We start from the raw sequence: 11,980 nt of genomic DNA, 5'->3' as shown, positions 1-11,980 counted from the left end.
CAAATTATTAATAATTAATTATAAATAATAAATTAATTAATTATTTTATTGTTTAAAGAATATATAATGATGTAAATATATTAATTAGATTAATTAATGATTTAATATCATAATTAAAATGAAATTTGACTTTAATTATCCCACCTGGGAACAAGCTTGTTCTAAGAAAATATGGAATAGTAATTCCAGCCTTATACCAGTTTATTTCAGAAATTCAAAAACTACTATTCTCGGGTATCAAATACTACATTTGGGAATAAAGGGGGAAATAAAAGCTTATTCTCCCTCTTGTTCCTGAACCAAATACTGCCAAAGTGAAAAATCTTTATGAAGTACGGTAGTAGTATAGTACAACTAAGCCAAAGGTAGAAACCATCACCACGATTGTATTTTACTTCTTTACCATACTTATAATCCATAGAAAAAATAAAAAAAAGAAGCAATTTATACACTCTTTACAAAAACATAAATTTTATATCTTTAAATTCAAGGTTTTAAAATTTAAAATATTTTTTTAGCTACAAAAATATGACAAGATTAGTGAGTAAACCTTAGCCATACAGAGACTAAGGTGTTGTCTTTACACCTATATTTTAGGACTCCGTTTGGTTGGCGGTATAAGCGGGCATAACGAAAGTTATCTCCGCTATTCCGTCAAACGAAATAATTTTTGACCGGAATATTTTATTCCGGTCAAACCTTGCTATTCCCGACTATCCCGGAATAGCTTGGGATTTATTATTCCACCATTTTGATGGAATAGTGCTATTTCAATGTTTAGTTTCAAACTTTATTAAAATTATAAATTAAATTAAAATTAAATTATATAAATATAATATGTTATATATTATAATATACTATTTTTATTATAAAATTATTAATTGTACTATATTAATACATATTTTTTATATTTAAATATTAAATATTATAATACATTTTATAATAAATTATATTTAAATATTATAAAATATTATTTTTTATTAAATTTAAATTTAAGTAGAATTTTAAAAATTATAAATTTAATAAAAATATTATAAATTTATTAAAAAATTTATTATTATCAAAATTATAAATTTATTATTATAAATTATTTTTATTAATTGTTCCCACTCCTATTCTTTCTGAAAAAATTTAAAAATATATATAATATAAAAATTCAAAATTAAATATAATAAGAAGGGTAATATCATTATTTTTTATTTATAACTACCCACTTTAATTCTTATTCCACATCACCTAACCATATGCTATTTTTCTTATTCCTAAGAATTACCCAATTTTCATCCAAACGCAAAATTGATCTAATCCCCGCTTATACCTCAATTTATACCTATTATCAGAATAGTCACTTTTTGCCTATCCCCGAACCAAACAGCTGGAGCATATATTCTGTTTTATATTAAAAGTAAATTCCACTCAAAAATAATATTAATAGTTTTATATTAAAATAATATTAAAAAATTTATATTTTTTGCATATGTTCTGTTTGGACAGCTGCGCATCTTCTTCAAAATATCTTTTTATTTTATTCCAACGGCATATGTTATTTACTATATAGAAAATATGGTCAAATATTTAAAATGAATAAAATTAATTTGTGAAATAAAATAAGTAATCTTGTAGTGACTAGTGAGAGAGAGAGAGAGAAAAAATTCAAACTTTCACCTTACAAACATATAAATATATAAATATACGCCAAATAAGTCAACATTAATTAGATATTTTATTTGGATATTTAAATAGGACCATAAGATAAAAAATAATTGACTAAAAAATATTATTTCTAATATGTAATATTATTAAATTAACTAAAGCGGTGGTGGCGGCCGCAAAGTAGTTCCGGCTCCATCCGGCCGGCCGGCCGGTGTGCGACCCACACGCGTCCCCATCCATCCGTCAGGGAATGGTGCAGCAAAACGACATAAAACAGCTGGAGCGTGAGATTAGGATTAATTAGTCCCCCTCCGCGCTGGCTGTTTAGCCTTCTTTGTTCGTTGCCTTGCTTGCTTATGCTTGCCGCTTAGTGCTCGCTTGTACGGGCTCGATCCTCCCCCTCTACCGTGGGCGAATTAATATGTACTTTAAAGTAGAACAAATTTTTACATTAATTTTTATTATTATATAACGCATCAGTATTAATTCTACAGTGACAATTAATGCATTTTTTCAGTATCCATAGGAATATATATAGGATGCAGTACGTACTCTTTTTTTTCTTTTCTTTTTTTTAATGTTAATCCAAAGATATATTTATATAACCAATTGCGGAACAAGCGGATGATTTTTTTTTTTAATCTCCTTTCTATTCAAATAAAGAAGCTCGAGAACGACATTAATTAATTAATTAATTAATTCGTCTACTTCTGCGTATTCGTAACAAAGATGGCCTTCAAGTTCCATCATATGGTTGACACATATATACTCCCTGCCCCACATTTGAATGGGGCGCGCACTCCTTAATTAAGTCTTTATTCGTTTCAGTTCCTAAGGCTACTAGCTATTGTCTTTCTTAGGAAACGGGAAAAATAATTGCATGCATTGATGTACTTATAAAGAACTGTTATGAGTCCAGGCAATATGATCTGGGCTAGCTCGATCGGTTTTTATTAGTGGAGGATTAACTAATCTACGCTCTCCAATTACTACGTCGATCTTTTCCATAGCTTTATTACATATCCGTCTCGACAGAAGATGAGACCATATATAGATCTGATAAGAGATAAGGCGCTCATGTTAATGTTAATATATCTCGATCGTTTTGTATATAATTTAACACAGTGACCTTACTGATCAGCTGTAACTTTATTATAGCAAAATATCTGGGAAAATTCATGTTCGCAGAGGAGGAAGGGAGGCGTGCCTTGTCGCATTATCGCATTATAGTGCGTCGTGGCCCTCGGCCTCTCCAAAGAACCAAGATATTAGGCAAACTACATACCTCAGCTCATATAATTTATTATTATTATTATTATTATTATTATATTACTTTTTTATTTTCTCCCACGCGGCAAGGTCAAGTGCATGCGCCCTACTTCATTAAATTTTAGAAATTAAACGCGTGTAGGAGTTGATGGGAAACAACACAAACAGCATTTGTGGCGATACATCATCACCTTTAATTCGGATGTCATTCGCCAAAAGTTTTAACAGTTTTCGGGCTGAAGTTCGTCACTTTTCAGTCCAATAATTGATTAGGAAGTTGTCCAACTCTGCCCCCCCCTTCTTCCGGTGTTGCAATGGACCTGCTACTACACGTCTACATGCTCTCTCTGGGCATTAGGCTACCAAATTAAGGGGCCATTCAGTTAATACTACTGATCTTTCACGCGTGCACATTTATTCCTCCTCTTTTTGGGTTCGATTCATCTTTCATTTTCCCTTGTTCTGTATAATCTTAGTTCCATACATCATCTGATTCGTGCTATCAAGGAAAGATTTTAAAAATTATTTGTGTGGCTAAAAATAATTTTAAATCTACGTGCATATCCGATATAATATTATTATTATCAGATGCCCGAAGAAAAAAAGAAATAAATAAATAAATAGCCTGCTGTTGGTCGAGTCACTATCAGAGCCACCAGGAACTGGCGACTAAGTAATCAGTGTATCTGAGTTGGCGTCCAAAGCCGCAATAGATGAAAAACTTTTATTAAATTCGGGACCACAGTGCTCGTCATGATTCTCTGATGTAAATGGGAAGGATAGGTGATCAGGGGAAACATGTATATTCAGAATTATGCAATGATCTTGGCCTCCTGGGTGGGCGTGGCCTGGTTTGCTGTACGGTCGAGGAGACGGGATCTTGCGGCCGGGGTGTCCTCATTAACTAATTAACCCTCCTCTGTCTTAGAGTCTCTAGACCCACCATTTATTCTGGCTATCTAGTTGAGCTGTCCAATGTCTGATTTTTCTCTCGGCACAAATCTCGACAAGAGCGGCATGTGACTTCGGAAAAACGTAGGGAATTTTGTTTAACCAAAATCAAAATTTCCAATAATATCTTATGTACAAATTTTTAACAATAATATTTTAATATTTTAGAAAGTTAATATTAGATCTGTCAAGTTAATGTAAAAAGAATGCTAACTTGAAAAAAATCACTTGATGTTATGTTCTTTTTTTTTTCTTTTTTTTTTCTTTTTTTTTTTTGAGAGAGATAGATAGCACACTAGCCGTTTCGTTTATTTCATTTAGAAATAAACTTAGCTGGAAATGTGAATCAGTTATGATTCGAACTTGGGTCTCGGATACCAACCACCAAGCCTTTTGTCACTTGCTTTAGGGACGGTCGGTCACTTGATGTTATGTTATTAACCGATTTAAATTGTTTTATTTTTAATTTTTTTCTGAGATACTCTTGTGGTATTGAAGACACAATATTCACTATTTACATATTTCTCCATGCACCTGTGTGTGTTTATATATATTTTCAGCAGAGAGTGAATGGTACAGAATGATTTTGTGTGGCCTAAACTAAGATTAACCCGATTTGGAGAGAAACTATGAAATTGATTGAGAATCGAGTTGGATCGCTTTCAGTTTGGCTAAGTTAACTGTGAGAGGAGGCCAAGCACATCCAACAGGTGTTCTTTTGATGAACGAATTTGTTGTCTAGTCTTAGTGAAAAAGATATTTACCAATCCAGTCTTATTCTCAAAATATTTTTTAATCTAGTCTCATTTCAACTGATTAAGAAAAGAAATAGTTGCCGACCGTCCCTAAAGCAAGCGGCAAAGAGTTTGGTGGTCGGTACCTGTGACCCAAGTTCAAATTCTAATTGATTCACATTTTCAGCTAAATTTATTTTTAAATGAAATAAATGAAATCGATAGCATGCTATCTATCTCTTTCACAAAAAAAAGAAAAAAGAAAAGAGTTAAAATTTTATTTTTAGTGATAGTTAAGAGAGATCTTTTTCTCTCTTTCCGGGCTACTTACTTTTCTTTCTCTAATTCTCTCTCTCTACCCTCCCCTCTCTCCACCGGTTCTCTCTCTAACTATCTCTCTCTCCTCCCCCTCCCCACCAGATCTCTCTCTAGTTCTCTCTCTCTCCTCCCCCTCCCACCACCGGTTCTCTCTCTATCTCACTCTCTCCTCCCCCACCGAGAGAGGGAGGAGAGAGTGAGTTCGAGAGAGAAGGCTAGAGGATGGTGGGGGTGGGGGTCGAGGTGAAGAGAGGTGGGGGGAGGAGAGAGAGAGAGAGTTAGAGAGATTTAATATTTTATTTTTTTTTTAATCAGTTGAAATAAGATATTAAAAATATTAAATCTCTCTAACTCTCTTGATAAATTTATTTTTCAATTAGGCTAAGATAAGAAATCGACTCTCTTGCGCTGAAATCGCCCTTCTGGCTGCTCGATAGACACGTGGGACTTCAACATGGCGCTGCATGCCTCTTTTTCTGATCCAACAGGAGCTGCACACTCTTTTTTTCTTTTTTCTTTTCTTGTTTCCTTTTTTTGTTTTGTTTTTGCTTCTTTTGGGTGCATGTTATGGAGAGAGAAACCCACCCGAATTTAGTTGGTCGTTGACAAGGACACTTGCCCCTTGATTAGCCCCAATCGGCTCTCCTGGTCAATCCCAAGATTCCCAACGCTTGCCCCTTGATTAAGTCCGACCGGCTATCCTGCTCAATCCCACGGATGATTTAAATCCGCACTCTCCCTCTCTAGGAGACAAATTACAACTGGCATGTGGAAAACAATAACACCACAATTATTAACGAAATTTACTACTCGGCATAAATGCTATCACCTCAAGTTTATTTGGCTCTGAAATATTCCCAAGTAAAATCGTGGCTGGGGTAGCAGCACTCAATTTAGCGAAAGAAAACATAAATTGTTACTTTACATGCACGTTGGTAAACAAATTTCCGTCAAACAGTAATACTTCATTATCAAACAATGTTACCGAGAAAATTGATTGTTGAATATGCAGATTAAATATTGGTGATAACTTTTACAGGATCAAATTTGATATTAAAAGCTGAAACTCAGAACTATTCAATTCAAATAACCCCGAAACATCAAAAAGGATTCAACCAACCCGCCCCGTTTCCATACATACAACTGGAAACTAAAAAAACTTCTTATAAAAGGAAAGAAAGAAAAAAACATTGAACTAGAATATGGAAAGAACGTATCTTTTAATTATTCTTTAATAGCAATTGGTCAGTTCACTCTGGAACTGATCCGACTTCTTCTGAGGAGGAGGAGGTACCAGCAGGTTTAAAATCCTCACCAAATCTAGGACTCACTTTTGGTAGCTCGGTCAACTCTCGATACCCAGCGCTGACCGACACGTGTCGCTCGCCCGATTCACCACCCATCCCATCTCCTGCTCTCGCTCTCTTACCCGGTTTCCTCGCCCTTCCACTCGAAAAATTCTAGAATGTAACGGGTATATTAGTGACGTGGCGTAACAAACCAATCAAATTAATCTTTTTATGAATATACGTCCCATTATGATTGTAAAAAAATATTTTTATTGTACTTTTGTTTAAAAAAAAGGAATGTGATTGGCTTGTTATTGATGACATGGTGCAAGTATGACAGTGTAGAATTCCTCCTTCCACTCCCTTTCACCACGCCATTCAAATGGTATTCATAGGATCGAGTGAGCTGGAGCGGGATTCTATGGGTGGCTTCGAGCTGTATTAGTTTGCCCCTTTCCCCCACTCCGTCCCTTATAAATACCTCTCCGTCTCTCCCTTCCGCCCCACGCAGCACCACCACAACTAGATTAAAACTGAACTGAAAGCCATTATTAACCAGGCCCTGATCAGCAGCCGAGAGTAACTCGATCCCTCCCCCTCTCCTCCTCCTTCCCCTTCCCCTCTCTCCTCCTCCGGCTTTCGGTGGCCGGCAGCAATGAGTCCCAGCGCTTATACCTCCTCCATTACCGCAATCCTTTCATCCTCGCTGCTCCTGCCGTCCGTCCTGATGATCGCATGCCTCCTCTTCCTCTACCTCGCGTATCGTCTGGCCCTGAGGGCCTTCTCTTCCTCCGCTTCTGCCGCCGCTGCCACAGCGCCGGCGCGTAAGCTGCCTCTGCCGCCGGGCTCCATGGGCTGGCCCTACATCGGAGAGACCTTCCAGCTCTACTCCAACAGCAACCCCAACATCTTCTTCGCCCTCAAACAGAAGAGGTCAGCAGTAGATCGAAAATCAACGACTGATGCTTTACTAATTCGCTGTGAGGGGTGGTCCAAATTGTTACCTCGCTCGCCCATGTATAATTTATGTATTTATATATATACATATATATATATATATATATATATAGGTACGGGTCGATCTTCAAGACCCACATACTGGGGTGCCCCTGCGTGATGGTGTCGAGCCCGGAGGCGGCCAGGCTGGTTCTGGTCACGCGGGCTCACCTGTTCAAGCCCACCTTTCCGGCCAGTAAGGAGTGCATGCTGGGCCCCCAGGCCATCTTCTTCCAGCAGGGGGAGTACCACGCCCGCCTCAGACGCCTCGTCCTCCGCGCCTTCATGCCAGACGGAATCCGAGGCTTCGTCCCCAACATTGAATCCGTCGCCCTCTGCGCCCTCCGCTCCTGGGACGGCCGCATGGTCAACACCTTCCAGGAGATGAAGACGGTCAGTCCCCCAATCTTCTTCTTCCCACCGCCACTCTTGTCCAGGGGTGAAACCGGCCAAAAATTTGGTCCCGAACCGGGAAAATTTCAAACCTGTCCCGGACCCCGGTTGATCCGTTTTCCGGTTTCAAGTCAGTTTACCAAACCGGTTGAGCGAGTTTTTTTTTTTTAAATATATATATATATAGAGTTGATCTAGAATACTTTTACAAGTATCATCCCCATGTTGCTATCACTTTTTTAGCCATTAGATCTACTTTTTGATTACAAATAGCCCTTGGATCAAACACCATTCCACCTACCACCACCTACCCCCATCATCTCAACCTCACATCTCTCCATCCAAGGACTAAAAANGATCAAAGTCGACAAAACATTCCATATGCAAAAACAAAAATAAAATTAAAAAAAATGGAAGAGGCGGCACGGCAGCGAGCTTTAGGGGGTGGTAGGAAGGGAAAGATTGAGATGAAAGGTTTGGAAAATTTGGTCTTCAGAAAATTGGGAACCCAAATCAAACCAGTTTGCAAAAAAATTAAAAGTTTTGATTCAGTTGGATTTTGTTGGCATCTTTTTCGGTCCAAATAGACACCCTTTCTGCCCCCAACATGGCAACATACTGTGTAGTTGGAATGGTGATTCTCACTCTACTCCCGTACCTCGTGTGCTACCCTTTTTCAGTATGCATTGAATGTGGCGCTCCTGTCTATATTCGGCAAGGATGAAATTTCGTACATGGAGGAACTGAAGCAGTGCTACTACACTCTGGAGAAGGGCTATAACTCCATGCCCATCAACCTGCCCGGAACCCTCTTCCACAAAGCAATGAAGGCGAGGAAGCAGCTGGGCCAGATTGTGGCCAAGATCATCTCATCCCGGAGAGAGAAGAAGGTCGGCGATGCCGGCGGCCTGCTCAGGTCTTTCATGGAGGCTAAGGAAGCCCTCACCGAAGAGCAGATCAGTGACAACATCATTGGCGTCATCTTCGCCGCGAGAGATACTACAGCAAGTGTGCTCACCTGGATCGTCAAGTTCCTTGGAGAGAATCCCGCCGTCCTGCAAGCCGTCACTGTAACCTCCTCTCTCCCTGTCCCTCCCCCATGCATTCTCTTATTAATTAATATATTGATGGGAAAAAATCTGATTTTGATCTGCTCTGATCATTTGGCCAGGAAGAGCAGGAGGAAATCATGAACAGCAAAGTAGTGGATGAGGAAGAGAAGTCTCTGAGTTGGGCTGATACCAAGAGGATGCCGATGACTTCGAGGGTAATTCAGGAGACGATGAGGGTCGCCTCTATCCTATCCTTCACCTTCAGAGAAGCTGTGCAAGATGTCGAGCTCGAAGGTCGGTTCTTCTTCTTCTTCTTCTTCTTCTTCTTTCAACTTGCATTTTGTCGCGTCCCTTGGTTTGACTTGCGGTTATTTGGTAATGCAGGGTATCTCATTCCAAAGGGATGGAAAGTGATGCCACTCTTCAGAAACATTCATCACAGCCCCGACAACTTTCCCAACCCAGAAAAGTTTGATCCCTCCAGATTTGAGGTAAGAGAAATGAGGGGGGGGGGGAAAAAAAAAAAAAAAAAACATAAACATTTGAACAAAAGGGTTATATTGTGCGGCGTTAATTTGTACGCAAAGCTGAGACCAAAGTGGATCGTCTCTTACATTTTTTCCTCCCGAACCTTGTTCAGGTTTCTCCAAAGCCCAATACCTTCATGCCGTTTGGAAATGGGTCCCACTCGTGCCCTGGTAACGAGCTGGCCAAGCTGGAGATGCTGGTCCTGCTCCATCACCTCACGACCAAATACAGGTCGGTATCCTGGCCCAAAGACAACGTCATTTCACGATCATCTAATATTTCCTACAAATGTCAATAACAACTAGCCCGTCAATGTCTAGCCGTATTTTTTCACAGCAAATGTCAGCTATATTAACTTTTAAAAAATATGTGCATAGTCAGATTTCTTCTGAAAGACTGACTGATTGCTTGTGTGGATGTTGTATTTTCCTCCGTCAGGTGGTCTGTATCAGGATTGCAGAGTGGAATACAGTTTGGACCTTTCGCTCTGCCGCTGAATGGGTTGCCCATGACTTTCTCGCGCAAGATTTGATTCCACGTCCGCATCAACTTCATCAGAATTGTTGCCAAATACAAGACGACTGCAGTCAAAGAATGCACGCATCACCTCCGCAAGGTTAAGTTGATGCAGAGGAAAGTGATTGCAGTTCCAAAGGCAGGAAATCATACTATTTGAAGCAATTACTAGTAATACTACGCAAGTAGAAATAGCACAGTTGAAAGTGGGAGATGCAAAGCCTCTTCCACTGCAAAGCACATATCCGTCTGGATCTTTACAAGAAAGAATGATCCATTACGGACAACAAAATATCCCAAGGAAGGGAATCATACCGTGTCTTCGTTTCTACATTTGTTTATAACTTTTCCGTTGGAAAGAATTGTAAAAGAAACATTAGAGGAGGTTTTCTGAGAGGAACTGTAGATTCTGGCGATCAATCAATAAAATCAGAATAAAGAGCAATAGATATGACTTTTTAGAGAAGATACGCCTCATCGGATAGTGCTACTCCTGTGTACTTGATTGGGTAAGTTGGGTTAGCTTTCAAATAATAACATTACATGGGTAAACATATGTCCAACCTGATTTGATTTAAGTGAAGGGAAGGCCAATCCAAACCCAAATGGCTGAAGAGAAAGGCCAAATTTAATTCAAATTTCCTGGTTTGATGCTTACTTTTCTTGTCCGCTGCAATGCTTTTATTACAAAGCATCTACAATAGACAGTGTCTGTAGTACAGGAAGAGGAAAGATGAAGAAGAGGAAAGTTATCCTTGTCATTAGCTAAACTTGAGTAGTCTTGCTGCCGTTGTAAACTTTTTTCTAAGAAGAGTCGGCAGCTATCCTATTGACTCACTTGGTGATCAATTAATCTACATTTCTTAAAAATCGTATGCAGAGCAGATATATGCCATGAAGAGACATGTAAAGTTAGTAAAAAAGATAGCAGATTATACCACCTGAAGAAGGCTCGGATCTCAGGGTCACCTATCTAAATTTGGCTCGACGAGGCAATCTCATCATCAACCTTAGATCCATGCTAGCGTTGGACCATAGATTCATCTAATCTAGTTAAGAAACTTCTCTCAAAAAAAAATAATCTAGTTAAGAAATGGAAGTGAATCTAAAGTCGTGGTCTCTGAGAGAAAGCAGTGCTGTCTGAATGTAGGGTTCATAATTTCTGAGAGAAAATACTGAAATAGATGCACACGAAAATCCAAAAAACATGGATTCATCATTAAATCACGACAAATGATATCAACTCATGAAATGGCCAAACATATATTGAAACTAAAGAGTTGAATTAAGAAATTTCACAATCAATGAACACGAAAAGATAAATTAACTCTACCCACCAGAAACCCTAATGAGAACCTTTCTCGGCCTCCAATTGAGAGAGTTTCCGCATACATGATAAAGCAATCTAAGTAGAATACACCCTAGCACAGAAAATAAAACTAAGAGCTGAATAAAAGAGATTTCAACATCGAGGAACACGAGTAGATTGATTACCTCTTCCGTTCAGAAACCTTGGCTCCAACAAGAAGCTTCGTTTCCACAAACAGGATCGAGCGATCTAACTAAAGTTCGCCCCATGGTTTCTCGATTGGAGAAATCGGGCGAGATCGGAGGGAACGGAGGGGTTGGCTCTAGGGTTGGTCGATAGGAGGAATCGGGCCATCGAAGGGGAGGGGCGAGGAGAGGATTTCACTAGGGTTTTTGGATTGAAGGAATCCTGCGTTCGAAGGGGAGTGTATTCGATTGAAGAAATCGAGCGATCCGAGGGCGAAAGGAGACGGCGGATTGAGGTACACGAGAGTATTTTCGAACGAGGGACTTTGGGTTTTGCCTAGGCTTCCCGCCCGAAGGAACGCATAGAAGGGCGAAACCCAAGCCCGTCCAAATGATTTTATGGCAGGGCGTGGATACTGGCTAGGCCCCATGTGGTTAGGAGCGAAGCCCGGACCTATAAGCAAAGAAGATGCTAAGGCCTTAACCAGGCCGGCCCAGTTGTGCTTGCGAGAATTATTGATCATCTTTATTTTAATTGTAATTGTAAATGTAAATGTGATGTACTTTTTAATTAAAGCGCACGCCCTAGGGGCTACGGCTTCTCGATTGTATTAGTTTTTGTTAACATTTTACTATTCTGTATGTATTTTATTATGTAGCGTGACAACATTTCACCACTAGGCCCAACCGTTGATATTTAAGCCAGTCCAAAAATAAATATTGGATCCAGTCCAGCAGCAACAACCCCGAACCGATTTATTCAAGAGGTCTGTTTAAGAAAATGGGC

At 39.1% G+C, this 11,980-nt stretch overlaps 1 protein-coding gene and 1 long non-coding RNA gene across 3 annotated transcripts; one reads left to right on the top strand and one right to left on the bottom strand.

The window, feature by feature from the left end:
- On the top strand, window positions 6,726-10,337 carry LOC109727291 (abscisic acid 8'-hydroxylase 1-like). 2 transcript variants are annotated; one of them, XM_020257352.1, is made up of 7 exons: window positions 6,726-7,147; window positions 7,285-7,603; window positions 8,284-8,673; window positions 8,775-8,949; window positions 9,040-9,146; window positions 9,296-9,414; window positions 9,622-10,337. In XM_020257352.1, the coding sequence occupies exons 1-7, from the start codon at window positions 6,870-6,872 to the stop codon at window positions 9,713-9,715; spliced, it is 1,482 nt and encodes a 493-aa protein (XP_020112941.1). In that variant the 5' UTR covers window positions 6,726-6,869; the 3' UTR covers window positions 9,716-10,337. The 2 variants fall into 2 exon arrangements, with proteins under 2 accessions (XP_020112941.1, XP_020112940.1); XM_020257351.1 differs by having other exon boundaries at window positions 8,775-9,146.
- Window positions 9,323-11,544, bottom strand: LOC109727292. The gene is made up of 3 exons (XR_002220749.1): window positions 11,194-11,544; window positions 9,585-9,764; window positions 9,323-9,465 (listed from the first exon to the last, which is right to left on the bottom strand). It is a non-coding gene; the product is annotated as an uncharacterized LOC109727292 (long non-coding RNA).

This window comes from Ananas comosus, linkage group 22 (assembly GCF_001540865.1).
Source record: "Ananas comosus cultivar F153 linkage group 22, ASM154086v1, whole genome shotgun sequence".
NCBI lineage: Eukaryota > Viridiplantae > Streptophyta > Magnoliopsida > Poales > Bromeliaceae > Ananas > Ananas comosus.
Note: the sequence above shows the minus strand (reverse complement) of the source record. Positions and strands in the feature narration are given on the sequence as shown.

Bases quoted from the DNA above. Each gene is read 5' to 3' on its own strand.
- LOC109727291 (XM_020257351.1), top strand. From the start codon at position 6,870: ATGAGTCCCAGCGCTTATACCTCCTCCATTACCGCAATCCTTTCATCC. The intron at 8,674-8,774 runs GTAACCTCCTCT...TCATTTGGCCAG, and splicing joins CCGTCCTGCAAGCCGTCACT to GAAGAGCAGGAGGAAATCAT. The intron at 9,415-9,621 runs GTCGGTATCCTG...TTCCTCCGTCAG, and splicing joins CACCTCACGACCAAATACAG to GTGGTCTGTATCAGGATTGC.